The following is a 16,863-nucleotide window of genomic DNA, read 5'->3' on the forward strand; positions in this document are numbered from 1 at the left end:
TGGGCGGACGAGAAGAAAGAGAGGGAGAAGAAAGAGAGGGAGAAGAGAAGAGGCACATCGCGCCACCTGCACAACAACACACGAAATAAGAAATCAGACCCCGATGAAAGTGATGTGAATTGTGATACCATCACGACTGGTCATCGTGTCGTAGCATGACCAGGATGCTGCTCAGCTCGTGAGATGATGTTGTCTCCAACGCTGCAACCATAGGGTACACTCATGGTGAACGGACATCATCTTCTCCACTCAGACATCTAACCAATCCTGTATCTCCGATCGTACATGGCCTTTGGGCGTGCATTCAAGCCTGATGTCTGCCTAGGGAAGGAAAGGACTGGCACATGGGCTATTGGAAAATCGATATTTCCATATTTTCCCCATTCCAGTCCACCGGTATCGGTCTGAACAAAGTGTGTGCGTCAATGTTCATGTTTATCATTGGAGGAACAGGGTCGCTGGTCTGAAGGCGGGGCATGTACCCCTACGATGGAGTTCTCAACATGATCTCCATCTGTTACAGTAGCCTGAATTGCTCCTTCCCTCGTCCTCGGCGGGGCTTTTTACGAGTGTCTGATCATCTCTCGATTTTTTTGGCAAAAAGAAGCAAGTGCGCCACCATCAAAGTGCACACCGTGTTCGCCGACGCTGCCTCCATGAAATTAATATCGACCTGAACGCCGATCTGATGCAAAGGGAACAGACACATTAATGCCAAGGCTTCATTGCAGACAACAACCTCTGCACTCCGATTGTGCAACGAATGACTGGGCCAAGTGGATCTGAAACCTTAGACAGAACCCTTTAGGCTGATGCAGATTGACGTGCCGTGAACGAATCATGCCGCCCAGGACATTGAATGGTGGAAAATGGTTGTGAAACTTTTCGAAAGTCGCATCACTATTACAAAACAAGTCGTTGAAGGTTCTTTTGAATCAGGATATCTTGTACGTCTTCCATGGTGGCTTTCAGTAGGTTGGTATCGGTAGCGTTTGTGAAGTGAATGTAGATTTCTCGATCACTGTTTCGATTGATGGTCCGGAAACGGTTTGCGAAGAACTGTTTGGCGGCTTCTTCATCTGCGTCCTTGCCCTGATAGTCTGGAAAATGTGCTGACAGGGACGATATAGGAAGCTTCTCCCGGAACAAGTCGATTTTGTTCAAGAACAAGATGATGGGCTTGTCTTTGAACCACTCTCCATTGACGAGTGACTCAAAGAGCATGAGCGCTTCGTGCATTTGATTGGCATTGACGTCTTCGACGAGGCATTGGTCATAGCCGGACAGCGCAGCCATGAACAATAGGCACTGTACCCCTTCAAAACAGTGGATCCATTTCTTGCGCTCTGATCTCTGGCCACCCACGTCCATCATTCGGAAGGTCAGCTCGCGCAGGTCGAAAACGGTCTCGGTGATGCCCGTAGTACGGAGGCGGGCGTGGAGCACGTCTTGATTGTTAGGAGTCCAATCCGGGTCAAACATGCGATCAATGCCCTGGAAGTAGTAGTTCAGATTGTCATGCAGAGCAAATTCGTGGCCCTTGGAAACAGCCTTTTGGACACCAGTGTCCTTCCACAGGGCAACCATCGCCTCTTTGACTTTTTTGTCCCGGAAAGCTTCATGTGCATCAACATCAGCGTCAATTCCGTCCAAGAGTTCGGCGTATGCTTCGTTCTCGTCACTGGCGAAGTCGATCTTTTCATCCTGCATGATCTCATTGAGGACGCGGAAAGCGACAATAAGGTTCGAGTAAATCACAGCCTTCACTTGAACACGCTCATCATCTTGGAATCCACTAGAATGGATGATTCGCATTTGTTTGATAATGGTAGATTTACCAGATTCACCGGCACCTGCGAAGGTCTTGTTAGAGGAGGGCTGCATTGAGTCGGGTGCGCCATGAAGATCACGTACCGAGGAGGAGGATCTTCACCGTCCGAGAGTGTTGCTTTCTGTCTTGTCGTAGCTGACGTTCAATGCGTGCATTTTGCTGTGCAGCCTCCTTCTCACTAGAGTCAACCTTCGAACCTATGCAACCCATGGTGGACAAGATCAGGTAGTCGATATGCTATCGGAAGCGGAGGATGCAGGTTCTTTCAATCCCAATGGCTCTTGCAGATTACCTCTCTTTCATTCTTGATTCAGTGGTGATGGGTGGAAATCTGGGGTTCAGGAGCTCCCGGGCTGGAGGTCAGGAGTGACCAGGGGAGCAGGGAGCAGGGAGCAGGATGTAACCAGGATGGTTCTGGAAGACTTAGCCTGTCAGACCGTCAGAATCCAAAGTGCAACATGTGAGTGCGTGGTGATTGACGAGCTATGAGGTGACTTACAGACTGTTGTTGGTGTTGGTGAAGGTATTCTCCTTCTGCGACGGGGTGAGGAAGCGCACCGCGTAACTGAGTGTGTGAATGGATGGTCGTCTCGCTCAGAGTACGGAGCACGTTGGATCAGGCCAGCAGCCAACAAAAGGTACGGAGCACGAGTACTCGTACGATCGAGACGGAGTGGCAGCGGTTTGAGAGAGATGTGCCAGTGAGGGACGCGTGTGGCATCGATTGAAGGGATAGTGGGCCATGAATGAGCCGGGGAATGGCGGACGGGTATGGTAGCCAACCTCAGATGGGAGACGCCGGGTGGATGGTGGCGTCGAGGTGCTCAGTGTCAAGCCAGTAGCCGATGCAGCGGTGGAGCAAGAGGCCCAGTGGTCGATGGTCGATGGCGGTCGATGGCAATTGATGGCGCGCAGTGGAGGCTGCTAAAGGAAATCCAGAGGAGCTTGGACACGGAGCTAGAAGCTGATCAAGTGTAGTGGTGAGGCTTAACCCGTGAACTTGTCAGGGTTTGCCATGTTCCGTCTTCTCCGACGACAGTCCACAGCGGTGCAACTGCTAGGGCCTAGAGATGATAAGAGGGCCTTGCCCGTCCTGGCAGTTTCAGGGGCTGCAATTTCAACTGCGAGGATTGCATTGCCGTCCTCGATAGCGCAGGAACCGTTGGTGGTGCATCGATTCATGTTGATCTTGGATATCGCAAAAGATCATGTACGGTGTGAGGATAGTCTGGGAGTGGGCGTGGGTGGGTGTTTGTGCTTGTGTTTGTGTCTGTGTGGGACACCGCCACGTTTCCCCTCCGGGCGGCCACTTCCGCTAAGACTGCCGTTCCTGGGGGCACCGTCCCGGGCACCTACGGATAGAGGGAGCTCCATTTTGGCCCCCGAACACCCCCGAGCACCTCCCCGAAACTACACCCGATATTGGGTGTAGGGATCTCTGTCGTTCGGGGCCTGGGTAGCCTCCAAGACAGCCAGAGAACGAGATCTGAGTATTGATAATAATGCCCATACCAGGGTGACCGCTATATCAACATGGAACGTCTTTATCGTACTTGACACTGAATGTGGTCCTGTGCGAGTTACTCCCGATAACTAACTAACGGAGGCAGACGGACAGGAAAAGTCTTTAGTCCTTGTAGCTCATTTCACTATCTGACCTGTGAGCCATGTCTGGCCCGTCCATGGCCATTCTGGGTCCAACAGAAACGACGGCGTCGTGGTTCAACTCTGATGCTGCATGTCCACCCTGGGAGCCAATTTCACTGTGGCCTCCTTGTTGTGCCAAGGCCAGGAGCAACGAGCATCCCTCGCTGCACAAGTCATACGAGTAGTAATCCATCTACGAGGCATGGACAATACCTATGTGGGAGAGCAGTGGTCTCTGTAACAAGGATAAGAACTCGACATGCACTGGCATGCTGTGATACATACATTGCTCCTCGCAAGTCCTGAGTACGGAGTACGGAGGACTCGTACTCCCTAACCCGGCCCTCGGCAGTTGGTCCCTGGAAAGGCAGCAAAAGTAAACCATCTCAGCACGTGGAACTCAGAGACCCAAGCTGCACAAGGCTTCCCTTCCCGGCTGGTGACTTCGGGCCATGGCCGTGGGCCGCGGGGCCCGTGAACCCTTGTGCCTCGTCTTGTGCCTTGTGGATTGTGCCTTGTTCTTTGCTCTTCAATTGTAGGACGCGGATCTTCGGTCTTACGAACACGTGGCTCAATTGCCCGCTCCGCTCATCATGATCTCAGTACCAGGCATTGCACCTTGCACGTTTACCTTGCCATGGATGACATATCTCACCCACAGCCTAATTCAAATATCGAGCACATGATGGGTGTCGCCACTGCATACCATCATGTCACGCTCAGACCATCCTGCCTCATATATGACCATTTCAAGCCTTGCCGTGGATGTGCTTCTTGCACCTGACAATGATGGGAGCATTTTCCTCGCACACTCACATGCCTCTACTTACTACACCCCTTTCAAAAAGGTGAACTGTCCAAGGTTCGAAGCAAGCTGCTTCCGTACACGTGTCAATCATCTGGCGATTCAACCAGGAAGCATGGAATCTGCCAGTTGCTGTAAACAGCTCGTATAAGAGTCATGGCATTTTCAGGAATCCCAGCCCCAGCTAACCTCGAGCTCGGAAGCTGCCATCCCAGCAGCCTCCTGCATCGCAGGCTGTTGCCGTTGAAATTGCTCTGCGACTACGGTTCAATCAATGGATGTATCGACTCTAGGATTTGATGGTACAGGTCTTTCTGCTCCGCGCCCCTCCCCCACCCAATCGATCTTGGCTGCTTTGTAACAGATCATCACGGGCAGATCTGTTGAGTTGACGTACGAAAGTACTGCTGCTTAAACGCAGAATCAAGACATGAAGCGACCCAGTCGGTTACCATAGCCTGAAAAATCTCGTACTCAGCAGAACTCTCAATGCGCAGCAGTCAATTTTCAGCCTCAAGGCTGGGCTTTACTACCTGAGTTCATTGCTGACAACCCTTCCTTTTTTAGCTTTACGCAATGCGCCTTATTGAATAGCCTTGCCGGACCGCGATCCATTCCTGTGGACGGTTACCTGACGTGGTGCAAAGCCAATCTCTGCAAAAGCGGTCGCCACCCTGGCTCGGCGCAGTCCGATCCGCCTCTCCTGACTCAGCCGGGTCTTGGAGGTGGTCAAGTCATACCTGATTCAGCATGCAGAGAAGCAGATGCACAGTCCGGAGATTATCCCCGAGATCTGGAACAATTCCAAGCACCTACTTGTACTCCGTAGTCGCATCTCCTGAAGGGTATATCACGCCTGATTCACTAACCCGGATTCACATGGTCATGTGACTTTATGAGGATAACGTGACTTTGCTTCCCACGTGCCCACACACCACGTGGTCATCCGACTCCAACTTCCCCATCCCTCAAGCGTCACGGGACGCATCCGAATTGCAGGGCAGAACATGCTGACTACTCCTGGGATCCTCGCTTCTCACTCCCCATCGCGACCTGCCCGTGACCAGTATACTACAAGATAGTGAATATCGTCATGTGTTTGTGAATTTACAGTTTCGACCTGTGTCCCAAAAATTTGGAATGATGTCAGCCCCGTGAAGCATCCTCACCACCACGGTGCTTTCAACTACCCAGCCTTGGTCGGAGAAAAGTTTCTCCCGCCTAATATTTCAACCGGTGGTGTTTGACTCACACAGTAGATCTGCATTGAGCCGCCAATACGTGCAAGGTCACAATTGTGCAGGCCCTGGTGGCTTCTACAGGCGTTTTCTTTCAACCACGCTGGCATGGCCGAAATGGATGGAGAATATCGGCCTCGGTGCACTATTCCGCAGGTGGCCAACCGCTGACCTCATCGAGTATTGGGCGAGAACCATGGCGTAGCCCAATTGGCCATCGCCTCGACCTTCCCGCCAGGCACGAAAATCGCTGAACCACAAGGCTCATCCGAAAACCTATCCCCACTCGTCGAGGAAAATACGTCCCGTGACTCTCGGTTGGTGGTTTGATCCCGGAAATCCAGTTATGCCATCATGCTAACCTCCAATTCCGTGTAGATCAACGTTTCCAACTGCCTGCAACCCTGCCATACCGAATCCCTTCACAAGCACTAATAGCAGTTGAGCATTGTACGCAGCATGCTCAAGCAATTGTAATCACCCTCGGCGACCATCTAATAAACTGGTCAATCGAACCGTCTCGATCAGCACGCTTGACGCATGTGTCTTACCACAACCTCGTGTTTACAAGAACCTGGCATGAACAGCCACTGAGGAACTCACTATCGCTAGCACAAGGAAGACAACTCATGGTGCAATTCAGCTGGTAAACTCAATCTACGATTACTGTTTGGGGTTATCCTAACAGAGCTACGAAGCCACACGAGGGAGGATATCCATGGTATGCCTTAAAATTGGGCTTTACCTTGGAGGCCAGCCGCAAGTGATCCAAGCAGGCGGGACTCGAATCCGTTGTTGGTACTTCGTGAAGGGTTCCTGGCAGGGAAGCGGGAGCGACAGTCCTCCTTAAACTGGAAGTAGAAATCTCCTGTTTGGGTAGGTGCCAAGACTGGCAATACACGAACCGAAAACCGTCTAGATGGTTGTATGAAGCTGCAGAGTGAGGTACAGAGACGGCAGCCAGCGGGGTTGTGAAGCCTCCTGGTCAGATGTTCGCTTATCGCTTACGACCTCTCGCAGGCAAGACTCACAAAGCAACGACTTAGGAAGAGAGATTCGGCATTTACACGGGGGCAAACCGCGAAGTAGGGATCTTGGTGTATCTCGGCTCCTCTCTCTGGTAGTGCCTGCAAGGAAAGGAAGGGAAATGGGGGCCACAAAGCAGTCAACAATACTCGTTTTTGCTGCCACGCCAAGACTGTTATTGTGAAGCGCTCTATAGTCGCTGGCAGCACAGTCAGGAAGCGGCGTCCAGCTTCTGCCAAGAATGCCCTCTTGTAGAGATTGTGCCCCTTGGCAAGCCGGTAAGAATGGTCATCCCCAGGGGCTTGTCTCGAAAAGCCTCTGGCAAGGTTTGAACACATGACCTGTGCTGAGACTTGGGACAACGATCATTTTCGAGAGGCCCAGCGATTCGTGCAAGGGCCCAAGGCCTTCAAGAGACGTATGGGTTGGGGCTACCGATAGCCAATGAGCAGGCCCATAACCGATTACGTTTTGCAGGCAAGCGTCCGGGTGTGGCATATTAAGGCTCTCTAGAGGCCGTGTAGATGCCATGTTGGAGCTTGGGAGACTTTGAGGAAACCGATTGAACAACGAAAGTCAAAAAACGCCACAAACTGCCCGTCTAGGTAAGTGTGTAAGTGTGCAATGCAGTACAGCATGCCAGCACTGGGCACCCATCGCTACCAGGGTAACGGGTGACTTCTGCTGATGCTCGCGTAGGCCGAACCGACCACTCGTCGTCCAGAATGTACTGCCAAGGGCGATCGGTCAGCAGAAAGTATATTACATGATCAGGAAGAAGAGGACCCCCCAACAGGTCCTTAGTTGTTGCCATGCATTAGACTGGGACCGCCCTGCCTAGCTTGCGGTGGTCCCATGGTGGAACATGCTGCTTGAAGCGCGTTGGGGAGGACTATCCGCCTTCTATCAGCAGCTGATCGCGCTAGAAGAGTGTTTTGTGCATTCCAGCGAGGATCCTCGTGCTCTAGTGCCCGATACAAGCATTGGAGAGCGAGGTATTGATAGACTCGGATAGATCCAAGTCCAATGACAGCAGGCCTTAAGCCCAAGCTTGCAGGATGGTGGCCGCGGCTAGTTGCAGCGCGTTGCTGATGCTTGGAGGGGGTCTGGGGAGCCGTATGACTAGTGTGGTGTGGTGTAGATGTGCGAGGACTGGAGGAGTTTATATTGCACGCAGGCAAAGCATCTGCGGACCCCAGTGGTGTGCAGCGCGCTTCTGGTTCGCTGCTTCCTCTGCCCAGGACGCTAGGGCACCTACCCAAATAGGCACCTTCTCAGAAAGGGAATTCTGCTTGGACAACACGTCCCGCATCTCTCTCACGTTTCAACAAGCTGCCTGAGACTCTGGGTTTCCTTGCCTTCAGTAGCGAGGCCCTATTGCGCACTCATGCAAGGCCAAGCCAATAGGCGTACTATCACACTGCAGATGGTGCTCTTACAGATGCCTCTAGGCCCCCGCGTTCGCTGACATGAGGACCCTGACGACTGCGGCTTGGTCTCGGTCTTGGGTTTGGCCCATTGCCCACGGCAGGGACATGGGTACGGGGGACGTTTGAAGCAGAAGCAGCATGCAATTGCGGATGTCTGCTGGCAACACAACACCACCACTTACTCTGTACTCTGTACTCCGTACTCCGTACAAGTCTGCGCTGAACGAGGGTGCCCAGTGCCCAGTGCCCGGTGCCCGGTGCCCACCCACTCGACCCCCAAGCTTCTTCCATCATTGCTACTGATGCCAAACCTCTTTTGGTAGTCGGCATACGCAGTCCGATTGGCTCTGATGAAGTTCACGTCAACCATCAAGGGTCCTGCTCGACCACACCGTTTTCCCGACGGTCAATCATGCCAGGTTTGCTGCCAGCATCACTCGTGCTGTAGTTGCTCCCGCTAGAGCCCGCCGTGCCCGCAGCGGCCGTGCCTTGCGTGGTACTGTCTGAGACCCCTGTCAAACCACTATGATAGCTTCGGGCTGGTTGCTGCGAGTTGCAACAGTGGCAGAACAATAATCCCCGTCTCCAGGCTAGCGCCAAAATATTTGGAAAGTCGCAATCAGAATGGTAGGCCCGAATTATATCTTTACCGCCATGGAACCGTCAGATCTGGCATCCATGAAACTCCAAGCACGTCCGACCGTTGTGCCCTACCATTACTCAACGCTGACTCAAATCTCAAGTTTTACCTCTCGACATCAGATAAGATTCCAAACATCCATATAGACCAAAAACGTCCTCGTTGAATGACCTCCCATCCCTACCCTCAAAACAACATGGAGTATGGGTATGTGAGCTCCCCTTCACAGTCACCGAATCAATCAATCTTCGCCGCCGGCCAGTATTTCGATAGCACATCTGAAAGCTCAAGTCCTGATTCACCGCATGTAAGTATATGGTTATGTTTCCACCCTGGTGTTCCAACCTTTGCTGACCACGCCTAGCAAATGGCATCGATGATGTTTAACAACAATCCCATGCAATATGACATGTTTCAGTACGGTGGCACATCAGCGACGTTTTATCCAGCCACGCAGAACACCAAGATCGCAGTCGAATACAACAATGCCGCCACTCTAGATCAAGCCGATCGACGGAGGCGGAGGTCGGGTAGTGCCTCTACGACGACCAAAGACAAGGACACGATCCCCAACATGCATTTGGTACGTTTTTTCCCGATTTCACCAACCATGTTCACGCAGATGCTAATACCAAGCAGAGAAGGCGTGCTCAAAATCGGGCATCTCAACGTGCTTTTCGCGAGCGAAAGGAAAAGCATGTCAAAGGCCTAGAGCACCAGCTCGAAGACCTACATGAAAAGCATCAAGATCTCCTACAGTCCTACACACGGCAAGCAGACGAGGTTGGCAAGCTCAACAACCGGATAGCCGAACTCAGCGCCGAGCTAAATGCTCTCCGGACGTGTCAAGACCAGTCGTTCAGCGAGATGCTCTTGCCTGACAAGTTCGACAAGTTCGATGCCTTCTCAGCACATGATATGCTCTATAACGGCCCCGACTCCTATTTCGACAAGAATGCCGTGGACCTGAATTCAGAGTTCGCCTTACATTCTTTCGAAGATTCGCTTTAAAGAGGCCTTGGTCCGGAGGGCGCTCTTGTCATGTCTAATTAGGGCGTTGGTTTTGGGGAAGGATGCCAGAAACCGTCTTCCACTGGCAGGGAGGCAATTTGTCGATTACTTTTGTCCATGCACTTGAGCGAAAGAGCGCGCTGCGCCGCATGAATTGGAGCAGGGCTTTGGTTTTCCCCTACAGATGGGAATACTTTTTGGAAAGTTATAGTTCGCAGCCGAATACGTTAGCCATGTTGGGCGGCAAAGACCTAACCATTAGTTTAACCACGATATTCTCAGGGTTTCAGATATGGCCCGTTCAATGCTACATACTTGGCAGTGAGTCTCTTTGTTCCTCTGTACATCCTCCGCGGTTCGAGGTGAAGCACCACCGGAGAGAGAGGGAGAGAGAGGGAGGGAGAGGGAGCAGGCGGTGCCGTAATCGCCTCGTTGCAAGCCACCACGTAACTGTGAAAATCGTCGGGAGGACAAATCATGAATTATCGCCCGAGAGGGAATTAGGCACTGAGGGACATATTCACGGCGGGGCAGCCGTATCAACGGCCCTGGGGCAAGGGCACAGTCACGACAAATTTTGGTGTGGTCCATACCACGGATCTCGCTAATGAATTTTCTACTTTCGCCTGCAATCTCTTTCTTTTCCCTGCCACGTTCTGGAACTGAGAAAGCAAACGACTTGAACTGTGTGTCTGTCAACCGTGTGGCACGGGCCTGGGGGGCTTGATGGAATCGTGTGGTCCCGTTTACCTGGAACTTCCCGGTGGATGGCCTGATGCTCGTGTTCGCAAGTCCCTTCCCAAGTAGAAAATGGAGTCCAGATCTGGTTTAGGAAAATGGTGCTTTGGGCAACGGCCTGTGAATGGATGGTCGTCAAATTTTCGGTCAGTAGACTTTCAGTTAACGATGAAGATAAAGTCGAAATTGGGTCTCGGCACGAAGTAGCCGGATCATTGCAAGGTATTCCGTACTCGTACTCGATACTCGGACTTGGGAAGATAGGCTTGTTGGCGGACTACCAGCGTCCAAGCGTTTCAGCGAGAGCAAAGAAGGTGTCGATGATCTGATCTTTCGTCCGATTTGGAACAACTTCGAACCATCTCAGTTGGTTCGAACCATCGCTGGAGTTTGATACCTCGAGAGCACCGACTCCAACCACAGGTGCCAGGGGGGCCAAATGCTGGTGCCAAGCCTGGTGCCAAGAACTTGGCGCACAATAAGATCAAGCCGCTGAACTTACGGTTAAAGCTGAATCGCCCCGTCATCCAGAATCCGACGAGTGGACAAGGCAGGGCAGGATGATGCCCGGGCTTCTCCAAGCGAGGTTGAGATAACCGCCTGTTGGGCTTTCACGTGGCCTCTACACACACCAGAGAGTATCGCTTCCGCCTTCACATGCACTCTGACCCCGGTTTCAAGATGCAAGAGGCGGACTGATCCTCGTCACCTCCTCTCTTTTCCTGAGTATCCTGACACCTACCCACCTTCCTAGAACGGATATCTCGACTGCCAAGGGGTATTTCCACGCTTTTGCGATCAGTCAGCGTGCATGCGTACTTCTCCCTGGGTGTTGGCTGGCTTCCTCAATAACGGTACTCCCGTATTCCTGTTTATCGGTGGAAACGAGGGGTTCTGAGAGGGCCCTTCAGGAATGATCTGGCCAAGCTCTGGCGGATGTGAATGCCCTCCTCCGGCCTGCATGTCCAACTCTATATCCCGGGGTCCGAGGTCCTGCGCCAACCTGGATCTCCTTCTGCAGGGTACCCCTGGCCTGGAAATTGTACGAGTAGGCTGAGTTGATCTCGATCACGTCGCCCGCTCCAAACGGCGGGTTTCTCTTCCTAAAAAGGCATTTACCATAGCTGGGCCTGCTCAGAAGCGAGAGGCCATATTGCATCTTGATCTAGAGACTGCCTGCCCCAAACGGACAGACAAGTGTCATTTCAGATTGTATACCCCACGAATGTGACCCTCTGAGATCCCTACTGTTGTATTGCACTCCCGCGACTTGTAACCTGCCACAATGCACGCTATTTGATATAATCAGGCCGTGACGTGTCCAAGCTCGAGGAAAAGCCGCCTGAGGAGAGGAACCGGAAGCTTCAGGATTCAGCACCCTTTCGGACTAGCACCGGCTATCTAGAGGACGCAAGTCTCTCTACTCGCATTGGAAACATTGCCACCACTCGGAATCCTCCAGTAGGGTGGAAACCGTAGAAATGACATCATCATCTAGAAATAGCTTAGATGGCGGCTCCAAAAGGGTGTGCTGATGTAAAGTCGACCCATGCAAATGCCGCTTTCGACAGACTTGACGCGTTCCATCCGCAATGTACCGAAACATTGTTTATCGGCGTGACCCGGTGACGATCAAGGATTGAGACGACCGATGTCAGCGTGCATGTGAAGCCAGATGGCTCGCAGCTTCACAAGGCTGCCCGCATTTGCTAACATGGAGGCAGCGTGAACGCCAAGCTGGGAGAAAGAGCTGGGTGGTATGACCATGCCATCATCATGATACATCAGGTCCAGGAACATACGTACCAAGTTCTTTTGCACGCCCTGTACTCCGTATCTGAGTTCCTAAAAGCCTTGAAGTGACGAACTGAGATTCCCTATTTCTTATCTGAGCATTTCTGCACTCTTTTCACGCAAGCCTTGATACACTCAAGGTTGACGAACGGCTCTCGGAAGGACACATGATCATAGGCGGATCACGATGTGACCGAAACCCCTACGTAATTCTGCGAGAAGGGCTCAGGCATACTCAAGAAGCCTCTGTCTCTCCTCAGTAAAGAGGATGATCATTACGATCAGCCCTCTCCTCCATCTGTTGAATGATTGATCGACAGGTACCCACCGTGAGTGGGGCCATATTAGATAAGATATGACTAATACGTCAGCCACACTTTCACGTCTCAGCCTCGTTGTGGCGTCAACTCATCGCACTTTCTCGATTGGTCAATGAATGTAAACAGAGGTGAGCCGCGGGTCGAACAATGCTAGACGGTCACCATTGACGACACCAACACAAGGTCCTTGCGGCCATCTACACTCGTTTCCTATTTCTCACCCCTCGCTTGCACTATGGTTGATTCCACTGGCTGGCACCTGGCAGGGGAGTTCGTCACCTCTTGATCTCGCCAAAAAGTCCTGCCGCAGACACGCGACAAGATCGGTTTCCGAGCCACCACATGCAAGAACAGGTTCGCCCCAGATCGCATTGCAGCGTAGGATATCCCCCACTTCGACAGCGCCGTCCAAAAAGAGCTCCTATTGCTGAAGTCCGAAGGACCATGTGAACGATGGCCGCCCATTCCTACGGTTTGCGCAGCAAGTTGAACACACAGTCCCCCTCGATACGAAGCACGCCCGCCGCTTCTCCGATTCTGCCCAAAGCAGGAGTAGGAGGACCATCCCGGAAAGCTCGACCAGCAGATGTTTCACTACACCTACAAAAAGTGATTGGAACCACCACAAACAGTCCCAGTGGGCTCTCCTGTTGTCCCGCCATCAACTCATACGCATACTGTGCAGGAGCAGTAGCGGTACTCGCCAAAGTCGATGCTGAAAATGCACCCGCTCACAGGTACTACAAGGCCCGGCCGACGGCGCCATCTCTGAACCCTCCGACCTCCCACTACGAGAATTCGCCCGCGAGCACACCTTCGAAGAGGCGGACCAGCACGTTCCCCTTACGGAAAGGGCAGGATGACTTCAGTGGCAGTTCATTTGGTCGAGAGTGGCTGGACGAGTCTGGAGCTCATACATGGTCTGCAAGAGAGAGAATCAAGGCTGCATCCTGCGTTTCCCTCAGTCGAGATGGTCGTTGGCTTGCTGTGGGAGAAACCGGCTATAATCCCAGAGTGCTTCTCTTCTCAACCAGCGACGATGCCTCGTCTGAAATTCCCACTTCGATTGTCTGCGATCACACGTACGGGGTTCGCTGTGTCGCTTTTAGTCCTGATATGAAATACCTCGCCACGCTGGGCAACTTCAACGATGGATTTCTTTTCATATGGTCATTGAACCAGAAGACAGGTCAATTAACCCTGCACTCTGCTAACAAGTGCACAACAAGTGTTAATGATATGGCCTGGTGCGGGATCAACTTAATCACCGTTGGTACCCGGCACGCCAAATTATGGCATTTGGCGGAATCTCTGAAACGCTCATCCATGAGGCAACCACGATTTCGACGATCAGAATCCCTGCCCTCAAGTCCAGGACCGACACCTCTGTCAGGACGAAATTGTTTGCTTGGATCTATGGTAGATTCAACTTTTACCAGCGTCCTGCCTATTGACGCTACCATAGTCATCCTGGGAACTGAGACCGGTCATTTGTGTCTGATAGATACCTCACAATCTGTCCTCGAGCTCAAGGTGCTGAAGAAGTTTCATATCTCGATTACGTCGATTGCTTACCTAGCTGAAACACAGCAATTACTCTTGGGAACTTCCTTAGGTCTCTTAACTGAGAATCTCCATGCTTTACGCAAGAAGGAATCCAGCACCCACACCAAACCTTTGCTTGGTGAGTCGCAACATAAGCCACCTCGTATGTCAGCGGTTCGACGATCGCTTGGCTTTCTTTCGTCCACTAGTCGCCACGTCACAGCCATTGGAACGATACAGGAGCATACAATTACCCTTGATAGCGAGGGAAGCCTCCAGATACAACAGAATCAATCAGAGGACGGACAAGACCAACCCATTTTTGCTGCTCACAACAGCATTATCCAAGGTGTCCAAAGTCTCCCAAACGGGGCTGCGCTGGGTGATTTCTTCACATGGTCAAAAAATGCAGAGATCAAGTTCTGGGATGTGAAGGGTAGCCTATTAAACCAGGAGAGTCTCGACCTGGGACAACCTGAATCTGACGGTGAGACATTTGAAAATGAGCTAAGTCGAATGCAATTTTCTGAACAGTTGAATGGTTTTGTTGCTGGAGACCGTTTTGGCATGCTTAAACTCATTAAAACCCCTCAATGGCGAGTGGTTCACACCATTCGAGCTCATAGTGCGGAGGTGACAGGCATAGCCATTCACCACACCGAGAGCATAATCGCCACTTGCAGCCGCGATAGAATGGTACAGCTTTTTCAAATCAGCAGTGACAATTTTGAGTTGCTTCAAACTATGGACGATCATGTTGGAGCTGTGAACCAGGTGCTCTTCACCTCCACTGGAGAAAAGCTTCTTTCTTGTTCAACGGATCGATCGCTTATCATTCGCGACCGAATAACCCGAGATCAGGATGGCGTGCAGGCCAGTCTTTACTTGTCGACGAAGGTTCTTACTTTGAAGGGTTCACCGCTTTCGATGACACTTTCAACAGAAAGTTGTCTTCTGGTCTCGACGATGGATCGGAGGATTACGAAAGTCGATCACACAACTGGCACGCTATTGGATTCATTTAAAGTCGGAGACTCCGAAAACGATGACACCGTTTCATTGAACTCCATCATCTGCAATCAAGCTTCAGAGGGTGTCGATGTATTTCAAAGGATTGTGACCGGCTATTCCTCCATGGACAAATCCATTCGTATCTACAGTGAGAAGAACGTGTCGCTACTAGGGAGAGAATCAGGTCACACAGAGGGCATCAGTGACATTGCCCTCCTTGATCAGCCTAATAATGAGGTATCTGGGAGGCTGTGCACTATCGTGAGCACGGGATTGGACGGAACTATCATGATCTGGACATTTTCGAAGGCGACATCCCTCTCCGCACCAGATGGCTCACCTGAACGATCTCATGGACTTGGGATATCTACGGACGACCCCGAATCGCCAGGAGTAAAGCCCAACTCTGCTTCTCTCCCACCTTTGAGGAAAGTCCTAACAAAAATGGACATCGCTGAACTTACTCGGCCTAAAATGTCGCTATCACCATCTTCTCCAAGATCACTTTCACCAATAAGACTAAAGCGGAAGACCTCTCGACTTGCTCTGTCGACCACCGTGGAAGATGTTGAAGATCCATCTCCCAATTCAGGGGACAATGCCTCGAGCAGGAAGTCACCTCAGGCAGAAAAGGGGCCAAAACCAAATCCCCGTCGTTCACCGTCCCCTCCACAAAAGATACATGCAAGGCCAAGGCCCCAAAGGTCACGAACAGAAATCAGTAAAGATAACGCATATCGAAGTTTGGATGGACAGGAGAGATCTCCATCACCACCGGCTTTCACGATCTCGGTACCTACGACTCCGAAACATCGTCAAAAACCCAACAACGGAAGGTTGCGAAGACCGCCTTCTGTTCCCACAGACCTTAGAGGTCAAGCGATGGCGCAAGGCCGACGTCAAAGTATGAGCCAAGCATCCGATTTCGGCACCCTAGGCATGGCCACCGAGCAAGCTTGTCGAATGCTGAAGACCTATCGCAGGAAGCTGACCGGTAGTAAAGAGTCGCTCGATCTCGATGATCTCGAGGATGAGATTACAATAACGCTGAAAGTTATTCGAGAAAGAAAAGACAGGGCTCCGGTGGGCGACGGAGCCCGACGTCGGCTCAAAGCGAAAGCCGCTACAGAGAGCGACATGGAGCAACTGGCGGTGTTAATGGGCAAAGTCAATATGGCGGAGGCCAATGTCAATATTAAAATGAATTCAGGAAAGGATGTCGTGGCGCTAAAGGATTGATTCGTCTACTTTGTTTTCATATGTGAGGGTGGCAGCCGCCTCGTTGCTGAATGTCCTGAGGGTCATAACATTACCAGCCACAGAGACCAAGATTTCACGAGCATAGGGAGAAATGGGGTTTCTTTCTTTCCAAGAGATGGGTTCCGGCTGGGCTTTTCTGGACTTTTCCTTTGCCTATAAGAAGAAGAAGAAGCAAATTAACGAAACACAGCGGATGGATCAGTCGTATATTCGCGCACCCGTGGGGCCCAAGGAGTGTACGAACGTGCCTCCTTTTCTCCCCCAATCAGTGGGACCATTCGACAGCTCGAAATCACATCCTGCCTTGCCATAAATATGAACTGAAGCAGGCAGGACAAATATATAAAGCAATATAACTACTCTTTCCACGTAGCAGAAATACAGTTGCCATCGGAGAAGATATGAAATTGTTTCGTGGGTATGTGAAAGCACTATCGATCTATGGCCTATGGCATGGTGCCTCGATCCTGATCCCATTGCTCAGATCGTTGGAGGATTCGGAGTCAATGCCAACTCCTGATAACCTCAGCCTTGATAACCTGACGGAATCTAAATTATCTAGCTCTG

At 51.6% G+C, this 16,863-nt stretch overlaps 3 protein-coding genes across 3 annotated transcripts; 2 read left to right on the plus strand and 1 right to left on the minus strand.

Annotated features, from left to right (window-relative positions):
- Positions 1-903: 903 nt before the first annotated feature.
- On the minus strand, positions 904-2,041 carry A1O9_09959 (uncharacterized protein; the record flags this gene model as incomplete). The annotated part of the gene is made up of 2 exons (XM_013401300.1): positions 904-1,853; positions 1,915-2,041. 2 exons carry the CDS (start codon positions 2,039-2,041, stop codon positions 904-906), a joined length of 1,077 nt encoding a protein of 358 aa, XP_013256754.1.
- Positions 2,042-8,813: 6,772 nt separating this feature from the next.
- On the plus strand, positions 8,814-9,628 carry A1O9_09960 (uncharacterized protein; the record flags this gene model as incomplete). Its single annotated transcript, XM_013401301.1, has 3 exons — positions 8,814-8,954; positions 8,982-9,200; positions 9,257-9,628. 3 exons carry the CDS (start codon positions 8,814-8,816, stop codon positions 9,626-9,628), a joined length of 732 nt encoding a protein of 243 aa, XP_013256755.1.
- Positions 9,629-12,933: 3,305 nt separating this feature from the next.
- On the plus strand, positions 12,934-16,275 carry A1O9_09961 (uncharacterized protein; the record flags this gene model as incomplete). The annotated part of the gene is made up of 1 exon (XM_013401302.1): positions 12,934-16,275. The coding sequence occupies one exon, from the start codon at positions 12,934-12,936 to the stop codon at positions 16,273-16,275; it is 3,342 nt and encodes a 1,113-aa protein (XP_013256756.1).
- Positions 16,276-16,863: the final 588 nt, after the last annotated feature.

This window comes from Exophiala aquamarina (genome assembly GCF_000709125.1).
Source record: "Exophiala aquamarina CBS 119918 chromosome Unknown aczIA-supercont1.11, whole genome shotgun sequence".
Lineage (NCBI taxonomy): Eukaryota > Fungi > Ascomycota > Eurotiomycetes > Chaetothyriales > Herpotrichiellaceae > Exophiala > Exophiala aquamarina.